The sequence below is a fragment of the Balearica regulorum genome, chromosome 23, assembly GCF_011004875.1.
Source record: "Balearica regulorum gibbericeps isolate bBalReg1 chromosome 23, bBalReg1.pri, whole genome shotgun sequence".
Classification (NCBI taxonomy): domain Eukaryota; kingdom Metazoa; phylum Chordata; class Aves; order Gruiformes; family Gruidae; genus Balearica; species Balearica regulorum.
Window position 1 is genome coordinate 6697068 of NC_046206.1, and position 16269 is coordinate 6713336.

General features: G+C 42.3%; 1 protein-coding gene across 6 annotated transcripts in view; it reads right to left on the reverse strand.

The window, feature by feature from the left end:
* FLI1 (Fli-1 proto-oncogene, ETS transcription factor) overlaps positions 1 to 16269 on the reverse strand; it is an 88678-nt gene that overhangs the window by 15530 nt on the left and 56879 nt on the right. For all 6 annotated transcript variants that reach the window (XM_075774361.1, XM_075774363.1, XM_075774360.1 and 3 more), the window contains 3 exons: positions 13869 to 14023; positions 10221 to 10424; positions 3587 to 3655 (listed from right to left, as the gene is read on the reverse strand). In XM_075774361.1, coding sequence (XP_075630476.1) covers positions 3587 to 3655; positions 10221 to 10424; positions 13869 to 14023 — 428 coding nt within the window. The remainder of the gene's footprint in view (positions 1 to 3586; positions 3656 to 10220; positions 10425 to 13868; positions 14024 to 16269) is intronic.

Genomic DNA, 16269 nt, shown 5'->3' on the forward strand with positions numbered 1-16269 from the left:
AGCAATTTAAAATCTGCATGGACTTGGGCAGATAATGTGGTCTCAGATTCTTCTCCCATGTCTCCGGTACCTACAGTAGGTCAGTCATTGCTCCAAACAGTCACGGAAAATGAAACAGACCATCTCTCCAGTGGAGCACTGGGAGTGGGACACAAATCTTTCCATTCAGCAATGAGAGAGCAACCTCATTTCATTTTCCAGAAAACTGTTCTCTAGCCAAAAAATACTGGTGATTTTCATTAGAGCAATTTATTTCTCAAAGGCAGCTGAAGACAATTTGTACCAATGATGCTAAATACTGTACTTTTGAGTGTTTATGAGGCTGAGAAGCAAAGCAGCTCAGGCAACAAGAGTCCTTCGAACACAACAAGGTTTCTACCTGTCTGATCTGAGAACAAAACGCAAATGCTTTCCGCACCAGCTGTATGAGTTTATAGTATCCGTTTCTGCCATGAAAGCAGTTTAACTCTCCTAAAGCAGCGCTACAGGTTCCTCTGTATGCAGAGCTGGCATTGCAGAAGAGAAGTGAGAGGGCAGAAAATAGAAGGGAAAAAGGGAGCAAAGGCTGCAGCTGCAATCAGCCAAGGCAGTTCTGTCTCCAGAGCCACGGCACAAAACCCAGTCTTGGCCAGCTTGGGCCACAAGTCAAGAGGTGCCCTGTGCTCCTGGGTGACACTGTCCTTGCTATGGCTACAGAACATGCCCTGCTATGTCAGTAACAAGTTAAGGAGAGAGTGGAGCCATATGCTGCATCTGAAACATCTGCATCCCTCTGTGTTGCAGCCATACCTTTTTTTTTTTGCCCTGTAGGTTCTTTTTTTACAGTATGTACATGGAATACGTTGTATAAAGCATAGTCTAAGCATATGCAAAGAGTATGCATTTCTCCATGGAATTTGCACAAGCGTTACCTTTGCGATCTTAGAGAACGTGCAAGAAAAATTACAGGAGGAGTGAAGAAAATAGTATTTTTTTCCTGTCTCTGACATGTATTGTGCTATTTCATCACCTCCTCCTGCTTGCGAATCCTCAAGAGAAGGTGGTTAGATAAATTTGTCTGTTTTTATTCACAGGCACAGAGAGAAGAAGTATTTACAGGATTAGTGGATTCAAGATGCATTAACATAAAGAAAAATGTTCCGTCATTTGAGAAGTTACAGAGACAAGAAAACACCTATAAAAAATCATTATTTTTAACCTGAAATTCCTTTTCCAAAAGAATATCATCATCTTGAAGCAAGCCCATTAAAAAGCCTTAAAATGAAGCAAGGAAAATCCTGTTGTCTAACAGACTACACTGAGGCCGAAGAATTCCACGTCCAGTTTTATGTCCATCACGAGTTTCTTCTGTGATATTAGACAAGACACTTCACACTGCTCCCCCAATTCCTTATCTGTCAGCCTGACATGTTCACGTGTCTCTTATCTCTCGAGTAGTATTTGGAGCATCAATCAGTTACAGTACATTGAAATGGGTATCCGAGAACAGTATTCAGACATCAAACGAACGCAGAGGAAATGTATGCATTGCAGGAAGAAATGGAAGAGGAATAGATGAGATTTCAACATTTCTATGCTAGTTCTTAATTTTTATTTGACTGTCCCATGGGGATGTTTAGTCCTTTATTGACACATGATGAAAGTACCATGTAAAGTAAAAACGCCTAGCTGACAGAAATCAAATGCAAACTTCTGTCAGCTGCACTAAAGAAACACACTTGGGGGCAGTAAAAATGGAGCGGGAGGAACATTTTTTCCCTCAAATTTCTTTCCGCCTGAGTGACTGTAGGCCCAACTTGCAAAGATAAAGGGTATAAAAAAAATCAGAGAAGTGCAATTTTACACAGAGCATTTCTCTTTAATAAAAAAAATCGCAGCTTTCTTCCCTTTATTTTTAGCAACCACCTGGTCTGAGACAGAAGGAGCAGAGTCTTGGATGTGCGTGTATGTTTATGGGGGAGGTTGCGTAGGAACACGTGCGGGTGCGTCTGCTTTAGTCAAATAGGAGCAAGCCTAGCTTTTATTAATTTTAAATAGATGACTGTTAGCGTCAAAGCAGTCAGTCACAGAAAAGCCTGAATGGCATTGTCTCTGTAATCTACCACGGTTTATCAACTAACGCCTGTCTCATAAAGAGAGAACAGCGTGGCAGGGAACAGACAGCTCAAGTGGATAGTTACATGCTGGACAAAAGAAGCTGCTGTAAAAACCAGCACTGATATTGTGTCCAGGGTCCAAGACAGATGTTGGAGATGAAATGCAGCGTGGTGCAAGGAGAAAGAAGTGCTGGCTCTAAGAGCAGCGCTAGTCAATGAAGCAGCCAGACACACCATGCAGAAGCTTGCTAAATGTGTGATCTCAGTTTGCTGTAGCCTTTCAGTGAAACGGGGTTTTTGTCTCTCCCTCTCCAGCTGCTTAAATAAAAGACTTTCTGGCTTTCTCCACTATACTTTGAAATGCAAACTTGTGGCTCATCAATGAAGCCACCTTCTCCTGAAAAGCATAGAAATGTTTCTATAGGAGTTGAGGAAACTATCTAAAAAAGAGAGCAGACTGCTTCTAGGTGGGTTATCTCATATGGCAGATGTGAGATTTCACACTTTTCCCGGAAGCTTTTCAAATAGAGGAGCTGAACACAGTTCAGTGAACAAAACCAATGTTCCTGCAGTTACACAAGGGGAAAGGAAGACCAAACTCAAGGCTCCCAGTCCTACACAGCAAGTTATAGAGCACAGGACCAGATTTTTGCTTTTTAGCACTCTATTTAGCCTTTAGCAATTCAACTGTCTGACTGTGACTTACTGTCTTATGCAGGTAAGGGATGTGCATCATACCCATCACGCCAACTCTCATAATTTTATCTGACTGAGAATCCAGTTTTTCATTAAAAATAAGAAAAAGGAATAGGCCTGTAACTGCAGAAGGAAACCTAAAAAACCTGTCTGAAGGATATACCAACAACTCAAAAGCCTGAAGGAGCCTCAAGTACGTTATTAACTTTTAAACTTCAAGGTGTCTAAGCCCCATCTACATGATCAGAATTTCTAATAGATTAAAAAATTGGAGTTATTTGAAAAAGAAAATCAAAATGTTCCAAAATGAAAGTGTCAAAAAAATACAGTTGGTCTTCTTTGCTGGTTGACACTAGCTGACAGATTCATGAATGGTTTTGGCAGACCTGAAAAGCCTTTATTCAGTAATGGAATTTATGGTGGGAAAATTTTATCTTTTCAACTATGAACTCATTCGGAGAGAAATAGTGTCACAGTCCTTGCTATATATCTGAGATTTCAAACTGTTTCACATAAAGAACAGAAAATGTGCCATCAGTTCATCAGCTCAGTAATGCACAAGTGTGAAAATGACAGACATTTTATGCCACGATGTTGGCTGGAGAAGCAGAGATGTGATTTTTAGGATGGACGGAGCTGCAAATTGTGAATTATTCCTTTTAACCATGCTGTGCATGCATAGCAGATCAGAACACTTTCATCCCAAGGATATTATACAAAAGGTCTAGTTTTAACCCAATCAAAAACATTGTGAGAGCAGAGGAAGCCAGGACATTTATACACAAAAGACTGACCTTCTTTGGTGGCAAGACGTGAGGAAGCTTCTGTGTGGGATGGAGGATTGTAGACCAGCAGTGAGCTACCTATAATGAAAAGAAAAGGAGTTATTACACTTTGAACATTCTCTGCCAGTGGGGAACCATGCAGACAGGCAGAAAATGCTATCGCTAGGATCTAAAGACCAAATTTTTCAGACAATTAGGCACATATTTTCTATGATGGATATGAAACTCTTTTAAAAGCTTGGTAGCTGTATGTCACATATGTGCTACTGTTTCTCCACTTGCAAATCAAAATAAAGACATTTAATACAACTCATATAAAAGGGTGAGCTTGTAAAGTACATTTATAAAGGTACAATACCTATCACAGCAGAACCTCTAGCAATTACTGTGGCACAGATTGTATTACAGGATAAGGAAGAAGCTTTTCTCTCTCTAGCTGTGATAGAGAAATTTTCTGTTTGAGGAACATACAGAGAAGTGACATGAGTTGCACTGTCAGGATCTGAACATTTTTAGAGTGTCACATGCTTGGGTTTGGGCCAACAGCTGCAAAAATCTCACTGGTATTCCAGTGTCTCCCATGCTTTGTGGAGTTTGACAGTAGCTTTCTTGGCTCAGAGTGGCCTTTCCATCCAGCCCCACTTGAAGCAAAAAAGTTTTGCATAGTCTATGGTGGAAATGTTCCTTTCAAAGCATTTTACTTTGGTTCTCCTGCAAACTGTTCTGGAAATGGAGGGAGAGGCCCTGTGAGTTCTTGGAAGCCAGCACATAATACACATTTCATGGTTGTCCAGTTATATGTGTTTACCCCACATAATCTTCTAGGCTTACCTTTCCTACAGCTCTTTGAAAAAGTTTCCACTGCACCAGGCAGTGACATTCCTAACAAGGCAGAAGGCCCTTCTTTGCAGGGACTGAGGATGTGAACTGGAGCAGGCACCAGTCTTGCCATGAGTGGGTATGGCTGCGAAGTGCTTTTACAGACACTTTCTGCTATTCCTATCTACACAACCCTCTAGTCCATGAGATTCTGTGTCATTTAAGGTACTTGGTCCTAAGCAACACACAGCAAACAGTATAGATTTCTGTATGTGCTACGCTGAGCATCCCCAGATTCTCTGGCAGGGCTAAGAATACGTCTTTTGCAGGTACTATAACACTAACTGATTAGGATCTTGTGATTAAGCCATGCAGTCTCCACATTCCTCTAATCCACATGATCCCAAATAATGCTGACCTCACTTGCCCCTCAGTAGTATTCGCAGTATGTCTCACTTTCCTGGGAGAGCTGAGGATTAGGCAGTTCACTGCCAGAAGTAATAGCCATTACAGGTGCTGGATCTTATTGGCATGTGTTCCTATGGATTTCTTCTCTTCCCCAAATGCAAACAAAGCCAAAGACGGGCCAAGCCAGCATGTACACAGAGGTAGAAGGTGTTGGAAAACAAAGCCTGCTCATAGGGAGGGGAGGATGGATGTTACCAGATGCTGCAGGACAGGGGATGTTTCAAAAGACCAGGATGGATAACGTGGTAAACTAGGAGGTAAAGAGTTCAAAGGGATCCCAAGGGTACCTTGACTGTGAAAGCTGCAGATGGCCAAAGTGATTGGCTTAAATATTGAGAGAGATTGGCTGGTCTTTTGCTGCTACTGAAGGAGGGATTGCAACAGCTTTGTCCGCCTAAGTCGTGTTTTCATCAGAGGGTTTCTGGCTTTGGCATTTCTTTCCTGAATATCTGTGGGGAACCTCCTGTCCTCTGCTCTCTCCTTTTCAGGTTATTGGAAGTAGATCCTGAATGCAACACCCAGCCTAGCTTGCCCGCGCCAGACAAGGAAGTGCTGGGGAATTCAGAAACACGGTTTTCTATGACTAAATAGGCTGCAAATGCCTGGGTGCACTGACGGGCTCAGGAGGTGGGGGTGGGGTGATGAATAGCACTGAACAAGCCTGTATGATCAACCTATAGCTACTTTATGCTAAAAAATGCAGCCCAAGCCACTGGAAAGGGACGGCGCCTCCCCCAGTTTAATTGCTATAAGTTCTCACCTTTGCCCGACAGTCTGAGGTTTCTGGTGGGAACACCACAGAAAAGGAAATGTGTTTCCTATTAAGGGTTTTCAATGAAGGAGGAAAAGAGAGAAAGCCAGAGACACAGATCAGGACAGAGAGAAGCAGACAGACAGACAGACAGAGCCCAGGCTGCTCCCTCCCTTACTCGTTCTCGGGCAAAACTTTGGCTGCGATGAATTTTTGTTTTGTTCTTATTCCCCCTACCCCTCACTGGGTCAGTGACACTTTAGATTAAATCAGCTCTTTCTGGAAGCACTGGTAATATTAATAAAGTGCAGGGCTATTCTCCTGTAATTAATATTAAACATGTTATCTTATGGTTCCCCCCACCTTTTCCTTTCTTCTTTTATTTCTGTTGCAGTAATTAAAGAGGAAGATGGAAAAGGACTGAAAAACAGAGCAGAAGAGATTTTTCCCCCATGAAGCCTTCCTTTTCAAAAGGCAGCTCATCCTTCTGCGATGCAGGAACATCTCGGTTTCGCAATCCTGAAGTCTGTTTAATCTGGAAGTCTTTTTTATCCTCACCTTCTGAAGGTTACATGGCCTTCCCTCCATATCTCCTGGTAGAATCAGGGTTCTGCTGCATTTAGCAGTATAGTTTTGTTTGGCATTAATATATAGCTCGAAACCACAAAGCAGTTTTCTGCGTCTGCTTTTCACCACAGCCTCATTCTTTCCCCTTCAGGCTCTTTTAATTTGTACACACCACACACAACCGACCCCCCCGTAACAAGAGAGGAAAAGGACGAGAGGTGACAGTTCAGGCTTCTTTTGATGTTCTTCCCAAACATAGCAGGAAAACATTCAAATCTCCCTTCTCACTGCCCACTGGCTGACTGGAGAAGATTCACCAGGAAAACTGTGTTTGAAAAAGACATCGGCACAGCAGTCAGTCGGTCTGGAGTCCGAAGGTGCAGGGGGATGAACGAGAAGAAGAAAAAGCCACGGCATGGCTTTACAATTTTGGAGAGGAAACTGGAAGAAACACTTAAAGAAAGGTGATTGTTTTGGGGAAGTGGAGAGTAAATTCCCTGAAAAAAACTACCGGAGGGGTGTTTTGAGAGACTCCAAAGGATAGAGTGTGCTGCAGAACTGGGTTCTGCAAGTCTGAAATCCCCTAAAGATCAGAGACATCTGAATTCCCGACTGCTTCAATAGGTTACGACAACAGGAAACAACTGCACAATGCTGATCTGGACCTAAGTTTTACCCAAAGACTAAAGGTGCTGTGATATGAGCTAGGTTTAGTCTCAACTATATTAAATAGCTCAACTAAACCTTCTATCTCCAAAACTAAGATCAAGCTTTTGTTGAGGTCTTTCAGATGTTACCAGTTTATTTTTTCAATCTGGAATCAGATGTGACAAAATAACGTACTTCATGGGCAGTTTTAAGAATGTTTTCACCCTAATCAGGAGTATAAAATGTTGAAAACCTTGTGAGGAAGCTAATTTTCAGGGGATCTCCTTGCCTGGCTAGCAAACAAGCTCAGAAAGTTCAGATCAGCTTTGTTTCTTGGAAGACAAACACCAAAGTTGAGGATTCACTAGTCATCACATATCCAGCTTAACATCCTGAGAGGACAAACACCTTTCAAGAGAGAGACTAGGCAGATGTAATCTAGCCTGTAGATCTGCAATTCCCCAAAGTTTTCCTGTGTTTTGTTGCCATCGTGTATTCTCTACCCTGAGCAGGAGCAAAGCTGGATGTCTCTGAAACAACCAACCTTAGGAAGGGGAAAAATACATGAAAAAAGACCATCTCCCCATGGCACTGAGCTCAGAGGCTTGGCACTAAACATCCGCTGGAAATCAGTCTGGAAAAACAATAAGCTCCTTTCGAAGGCGTTACTCCGTCAGGGAGTTAACCAGCAATCCAGAAACCAGACTGTCATTAGGCAGCGCTAGGAACAGCTGCATGGAAAAGAATGCTCTTCAGAGGCTGCCCGACCTCCACTCAGACAGGAGCTTGCTTTAATAAGGACAGCACTCGCATGACGTCTTAGAACAGCCCAAGGGGCTGAACAGAGAGGAGTTTATAATCTTAAAAGCTGGGGATGAACCAGGATTGAATTCTCCTTTCGTATGCATCCATGTAAAACTGGAATAACTGATTTGTCTGAATCCAGCAAAGTTGTTTGGGTTTTGCATTAGCTTAATAGCACAGAAATCATTGTAGGCATTCCCCTGGCAGAACATTATATTTTTATTATTATTATTCAGCATGTATTGCAGCAGTACTTCTTAAATGCTGCAACTGCATTAGGACTCCTTCGTGCTGGGTCTTGAGAGACATGAGACACAACCCCTGCTCCACGGATTTGCCATCTCCACAGACAAGACCAACAAGAAGGCAGGATTACTAGCTCCATTTTACTGAAAGTAAAACTGAAGCACAGAGGAACGGAGGCAAAGGTTTGTTCCTCCTAATTTCAGGCATCAAAAGGCAGTGTGTGAATTAGGGGACTACTATCCTGAATTTCAACATGCCCTGTTGCTTCTTTTCTATAAACGGAGACCAGTGTGACCAGACTTCTAATTTAGGGACTTCAGGTATGTAAAGGTAGGTAGGCTCAATCAGGAATTTGCTCCTGAACAAATGGACAGCAGCAAATGGTAAAGGTGGCAATTGAATCCAGGTCTTTCAGGCTTATGCCATGAGAGCAAGGCTGCAATTCCTCTGATATTCTCTTTGAACATCCTAAGAAATGGGATACCTAACTCTTGAGACTATCACTGGAGATGCTGTCTGGAGCTAAAGCAACAGAAGAATTCAACTCTTCTGCCAAACTTTTCATATTCAGCCTGGTTCTTTGATTCAAAAACCACACAACTCCTTCTTCGTCTCTTTCTGTCAATTCTCAAGTCTTATCAATGAGACAATTCAAATGTCTCACTTGAGTATTTATCTTGTGGGAATTTAAAACCATTTCCGATTACAAAGTGTCTGATTTGCCCAGCCAAAGTCAGCAGGTTTGGCCAAAGCAACACTGGCCTCACAGAACTGCCTTATGATTTCCCATAAAAGTGTGTCATTCTGTATGCAAACCTTAGTTAGAAAGCTATTCTGTGTCTGCAATAATCTTGAGACATTCTGTGAACCAGCAGCTCTTTGCTGATGAAACAGGATGAAATTTGCAAATTATTTTGGATAGGAAATTATTTTATTGTGAAGTCACAAGGGACAAAAAACTGTTCAAATCCAACAATTCAGTTATTTGTTGTGAATCATTCCTTTGGCTCATCTTCTCAAACAAAATAAAGGTGGGGCTTACAGAGGCACCCATCTGTGATCTAACTCTTGTCTCACTGTAATCTGTAAAACTCCCACTGATTTTAGCAGAGACAGGGAGAGACCAGCGCTGGACAGCTTTGAAGAAACACCCCAAATAAATGCGGTCTCGCTGCTTTATTGCACTCGCCAGATGGAGACATCTTCAGCTCTCTTTACATCACAATTTGATTTCCCAGTGGAGAAAATATACTTTTTTTCTTTCTCTCCCTGCCCTCCCACCTTGCTTTATGGCACCTTGTCCTGATTTTTCAGTCCTCAAATAATTATACTCCGATAAAAGCTGTTTCACTTGAAAAAATATTGGAGCATGTGGGATTTAGTTCCAGTTCTCTGGCCTGATCATACCACAATTATCCTTAGCACACCTTTGTGGAGAAAGGAAATGCTTTTACCTCCATTTTATAGATGATGAGGAGACATTTGGAAGCTACGGACATGCTCGTGGTTGCACAGGAAGTCTTAGAAAGGTCTGAATCTAGACTCCCAGCCTCAAGAGGGTGTGCTAGCCATAAGGTGATCACTCCTGTTTGGGCTGCTATGGCATGCTTTTCCAGAAGAGCTCAGAAGACTGCTCACAGCTTTTGTCTTAGGGGGTTAATACAGCTAAATATAATAAATATAGTTAAAAAGGAGTATTGGATCCACCACATACTCTAGTGTGGGACAGACAGTGGCAATAAAGATGTTCAGCAAAACTTGTTGTTCTTTGAGTACTGGATCATTTGCACTGCGTCTGCTTCAGTGCGTTTACATTTGTGGAATCAGTCTTGGATTTTTTCCTCTTTCCAACAAATCTGGGCCTCCAGGAACATAGAAAATCTCTCGCTCTGGCAGGTTGTGGGTCCTATTTTGAAGCAGTCTTTACCAGAAGCCTTAGGGGAAAGGGCACAGCCCTCTTAAATGCAAAATTATGGAATAATTTGCCCGTAACCCATCAGTTAATGTTTGGTTTAATCTCCACAGCAAATTTTGTATTTTTATCATATAGCCACAGATGTTTTTATTATCTGTAAGATTATCTAATCTTCTTAAGAGTCCTGCTCAGTTCTTCACCTCCCTGATAGCACCACTAACTCCATCTAAGTTAAATTAACTTTCCAACCCACTTGTTATTCCCCTCTTCCTTCTTTGCTCTCTCTGCTTGCCTTTCTCTGTTCTTTTCCCTTCATCCTTGCTGCTGTTTATCCTGCAAGAAGAGCCCTAGAAGTTCAATACCCATGGCAGCTTATCCTATCAGCATGTCACGCTAGGGCTGGGATGAGTCAGGGCAACACTTACTTTCCCTGAGGTAACTGAGGTGAGACAACAGAACTTCTGTGTTGTACATGGAGGTGGTTCGGAGGAAGTCATCCTTGCTCATTTTGCAGAGCTCCTTGCCGTCCATGTTCTGGAAGATGGTGGTGTCAATCTCCATTAATCCATACTCCTTTATAGCCCATTCCAGCCACTGGCGCACATGTTCCTGGGTCCATAGGGTGGGATCTGGTAGGAAAGCACAAAGGATGGTAATACTATATGCAAGCCTCGAGTCTAGCACTCACTGTAGCCCAGTCAAAGCATTAACCATTGTTTCCACAACCAAATCGATTTAATTTACTGATGCAAATGCATTTTGCCAAGATGAACAAGTACTGTGCTATCACAGGGCTCAAGGCCCATAAACTGATCACACTGACCCTCTGGCAGGGTAAGTTCTCTTGGTTGTCTCCCACCTGCCTGAATCTTACACCTATGCTTGGGAACAATATTAGTGACATCTGACTGTGACTTTTCTCCCTCTGGAAAAAAGCTTCCAAAAGCAAACTCATCCATTTGAAATGGTATGCTTGTCACAGCTTCGGTTCTGCAATGCTGTATAATTACATCAGTGCTGTATAAGTCACACTATCCTTCGCAAGTGCATTACGAAGTCCCAGCAGATGGCATTTTAAAGTCTGAGGATGGTGGTATTTACGGTCAGCAAAGGGACTCTGAAAAAAAAATATTATTGCTTAAACAGAACAGCTTGCCATGTATCTCTGAGTCACATTTGTTCACCCCGCTGACAAGAACACAACTCTACCTCCGCAAGCCCTGTAAAACCAACACAGCTATTGGAGGGCAATGTGGATTTTATACTGTCTCATGCATCATTATCAACTGTCAGCAAAGCTCCAGCTGTGGAATCTTTATTACTGGTGATGACGTAAGAGAGAGATTGAACCCGGCTGGAGTTTCAGACCCCATGGTGATGGTTTGCTGCATCAGTAGTTAAAAAAAGAAACCATCCTTTGAGTTTTGAAAAGAGCATCAGATCAGAAAGTCCCAGCAAGAATTTTTGCCACGATACCATTTTTACAGAGTCATTTTCAGAGCATATCTGCATTTTCAGATGTTTCCTGTGCTGCTTCTCCCCATGTATCCCATTTGAAAATTTAAGCTGCAAATTCATGTTCCATTGCAGCTGGAGAGGATTGTGAAGTCAAGCCTTAACTTTGGAGACATTTGATCTGCCTATCACAGCTGGTACACTCCTCTAAGATAAACCTCAAACACTTCAGGTCCTGAGGCAGAAAACGGATCAGAAATACGTAGCCAGCATGCAGCTGGTAGCTTGTGCTTTGGGTAGGGACAAGAAATGCCTCTGCCACATATTTTATAGTGTATAAAAAAAATGCCTTTGCCCAGGACTGTAAACTTGGGCTGCAGGGATTCCTTGACACAAAAGGTCAGGTAGTGGCTGTACCTGGTACATTCCTGGGAAGCTGAGTTCCAGAATAACAGCATGAAATGGAGAAGTAAGACCAAGGCATATTGAAATTATAACTGTGACATTTCCTCACTGAATTTCTAGAAAAAAAAGATTTCTTAAAGTTGAATTTTAAACATGGAACTTACAACTCCGTATCTTTGCAAGTCTGTTTTGGGAAAGAAAGATGGATTTCCTTTAAATTTTGGCAATAGTTAATTTAAATTCTGCTTTCTAAGCACAGGCAAAAGACTGCGAATTTTACAATGCAAGTATTCAATGGAGGATTCTTTTTTTTTTTTTTTAATTGAAAGAGTTATTTGTCTTGAGTTTTGAAAAAAAACAACCCCAACATTTAGAGGACATAGTGAATTTGTGGTCTCCCTTTAAACAAACACTTTTGAATTTTAGATATTCATTCAGCCTATTTATCACTGCCAAAGACATTGAATGGTCTCTTAAAAACTGCCTTCTTCAAACATGGCTTAGAGTTCATTATTATTACTACTGCAGCCCTAATGTGACATTATTCTTGCCTATCTTCACCCTAATGCGCTATAAATCTTTACTCTGGATTATATTAAAATTTCCAAGTGCCTGTCTTGGATGAATTTGGCCTCATATCCTGCAGCCAGAGATCTGGGATGATGTTCATTATTGTCTTCCAAAGTCTGGTAACTCACTGCTATTTCACAAGTATCTCAAGGTTTTGATTTGTGGATGCTTATGAGGGGAAAAAAGTCCTCTTTTCACTTTCCTTCAAAGAGGAAATTTTAAACCTTCTCTTCCATTGAGGGCATGAAAGGTAATTTCCCCTATTTCTACAACAGTGCTAAACTTTAGCTCACCCTTGGTCTTTTCAAAAATGCATAAATAGCATGGTGAAGGGCAGGATAAATGTTCTCTCTTGAATATTTTTAATAATATAATGACTAGTTGGTATCAGCTAACACCTTTCTAGGCAACGTTGATGCTGAAAATCTATCTGACGCTGTCCCCAATTAGGTTAGCCAGTCTCTCTAAGCAGATCCTAACAACGGCTTAAATGGTGCTTTGAGATTTGCTGTCAGTCTTTTATTGGCTTCCCTTCACTACATTCAGTTCAAGCTTTTCCGTTTCATCCTAAATGGCAAACAAATGCTTGAGAATTGTCATCTGTTTGTGGTCAAGCCACAATCAGAAAACAGAGCTAAATTCCATGAGTACATTTCTTTCTGCCGACAGTTCATCCACTTGAATCGGCTACAACCCTTGTGAAACCCTCACAACCCCTTGAAATCAGTGAAACTTTTGGTACCTAAGTGGGGCCAGGACTTGGCTTATAATATCTCCCTTGCTGGAAAGCTCCTGGGCTAACCTGTTTATATCTCTGGTGTTTATAAACTTTGCAGGGAAAAGATTCCCTCTCATTCCAGGTTCAGACTTCACCAGTTGCCTGCCACAGCAGATCTCATCCTTGACTGTCCAAATGCATCTAGTGCATCCTGCCAATTTCAGACAGCAGATGTGGATATCAGATACAAACAGAGAACTGGACAGGAATGTTTCTGTGCAACAATTTTTGGAAGGTTAATGTAGTTCCTGCAAAATAGAATTTTTCTGGTTTTCTACTTCTAACAAAAAAATGAAAACAAAATAGCTCATTTTGAATCAATATGACATGAAAGTGCATCTGGATCCTGCAGAGCGTCATGGGAGTTATAATTTGAGTCCACTTCACGCTTATTCTTGCCTATGAACTGCACTCTTTGATCACACCATGCATGTCCCAGGAAGCACTGCAGATTCTCCTCTAACACATGACAGGAGATGGATTTGGTTCAACACATGAAAACAGCACTTCATTCCAGAAAAAAGAAAAAAAGAAAAAGAAAAAAAGGAAAAGGAAAAGAAAAGGAAAAGGAAAAGGAAAAGAAGGAAAAGAAGGCAAAGAAGGCAAAGAAGGAAAAAAAGAGGAAAAGAAAAAAGAAAAAAAAAGAAGCACTAATAATCCACTTCTTATTCTGATTCAAGGTAGAACATATACCAGGACATGGGCAATTCCCACTAGCCAGAAACTCATTTTTTTTCCTTACTTTTTACATGGCTTGTAAGAAAGAGAATTCCTTAGAGAGCAGATAAACAAGCCTTATCTGTTCAGCTGGATATTTAAGACAGTGCAAGGAAATATGACACAAAGAGTTTGATGGTGGTGGTACCTGCTGGGACAATGACTCTCCTCTCATTGGTGGTCATGTTGGGAGGAGGCCCATTCTTCTCATCCATGTAGGTGCTGTAACTCATTGGGTTGGACTCTGTCCCTGCTCCGACGAGTTTGCTGCATTTGTTCACGCTACAGTCTACGGGGGACTCCCTGAAATGCGAAAGGAAACAGATGACTTGTCATTATTATGCACCTTTAATCCCTGCTGTAGCAGAAGGAGGTTTGGGTTATGGAAATGGCAAGTATCCCGAAGGTGAAAAGTTAAGGGGAGTTTCTTTACATGCGGGAGAGGCCATTCATGGCCTGTCACATGAATGTCATAAAGTGATCTCTGAATCACAAGTCTCACGGAGGGGATCTCTGATAACGAAACCAGTTGGAGGAAAGAGACTTGGATGTGCAAAGAAGAGTGACTTTCAGACAAAGGCAACGGTAGCTGTAAGATCGCAGTCAATACCTCTGAAATATCAAAATGCAGGAACCAGATAAAAAGCAAGTGCCTACCACGTCGGTCTGTCCATGGGTTACACTCCATGCCCTCCTGCATCCTTTATTGCTCAGCTGCATTTTAGCAGTCTTTCAGATACAGCTTGATGCTTCTAGGAGCCCTTGTTGGACTGTTTCACTCTTGCACTGTTAAAAACAACCCTGCACACCATCTTTCTGTTATAGTGGAGTCTATCAATTGACAGGCTGTACTTCTCACCTCATGACCCAAGGCATTTCTGCAGAGCTAATCAGAAATACAGATACACCCCCCTTCTTTTCATTAACGAAGACCACAAAATACCCAGGCCACGACGACAGGATAGTCACAGGACAATACTACAATATTAGCATGGTATCTGAAGAGTCTTATTTATACAGGGCTGAATGTAACTGATCTTGTCTGTTCTTAACAGTGAAACAGTCCCAGGCTTGTCTACTGCTTGGATAGGAAATCTAGAAATCTTAGGTGCCTTAGGCATGAGTCAAGAACTTCAGACCACAGAAACGGTGTGCGAAAAAAGGCTCTGGCCCCAGTTTTACTTCTGAGGTGATGGAGTGATGAGGAGGGAACATTCAGCAACTCAGGTGGCACTGTGCTAAGACCTGAACTACAAGCAGACCCTTGGCAAGCAATAGGCTTTCTCTGTCCTGCTCTGGGAGAATTACGAGCCTCCAAACCACAGATAGGGAGTACAGATTTTGTTTTTCTCCGGCTGCAGTAGTAACTCATGCTTTTAGCTCCAGAGGTCACTTAAAATACCAGTCCCCAGCCTGTCGCATGCACACAGCACATCCCAGCTCTGAAGAACATACCAGGGAAGGGCAGCGTTATTGCCCTCACCTTTACAAGGGTGTATTAGCGTGCAACCTCTATGCAAAGCGAGCACAGAGCCCACATCCAGTGCAGTTTAGTCCACTGCTTTAATCACACAGACGTCCTTCTTCTCTGCCAGAAGCAAAGTGGCTTGGGAGGAAACCATTTGCTGAAGGGTAAGAACTATGACAGTGCACCAAATCCCACCCTCTGAGTTCAGCTGGCAAGACTTCCAAGTTTGGACACTAAACAAATTTGTTTCTTAATCTGAATGGGGGGGGAGGGAGAAATTACTGAAATTCAGTTATCATGGCTGGGAGATAAATGCTCCACCGAGATATTCTAAGGCAGATGGTAATTTTTTCCTCATGTCTTACTGGGGGAATGTTGCTTGAAAATGGAAATAAGATGTATAACTTACACATGTTCGAATTTAAGGTTTTACTATTTCGCCTACTGTTTTTCCAGGCAGGGAACCAAAATCCGCCTTCAGAGAGGCAAACTGCTGAAGGTTTAATGTCCCCGTGGCAGTCAGAGGAGAGTCTGAGCAACTGCAGGGACACCAGGGTTTTCACAGGGAATGTGATCATTTCTAACTTTCTGTTGAAAATACTCTGTGTCAGGTGTTAAATGCTGCCTGTACTGGCAGAGAAAAAGCCCTGAAGCACCACAAAGGATCTTACTCTTTCCCGAAGTACAGCCTGTCCTGAGAAGACTCAGTGAAACGGTGCGAGCATCTGTACTTCAGGGTGTCAAAGCCTGTTCAGCTCCGTGCTGACCGTCCCTGAGAGGTGACTGGTCTCCTCACCTGCCCTGTCTGGAGACCAGGTGCTGACTTTAAATGGTACGGGCGGACCTGAACACACACATCCCCATGTATGGATTCCCACCTGCCTTTGGGATGAAGTTCTCCCTCCTTCAGACACAACAGCAAAATTTTCTCTGCATTCCCTGCAGTCAGCAGTGCTGGCACAACTACCTGCTGCCTAAGCTCCTTCTAAGGGCTTGACTCTCACCCCTCTGCTCCGTAGTTAAGTTTCCCTGGAAAATAACCCCTGCAGTTGAGATACGCACTATTTATGATAAAATAGGT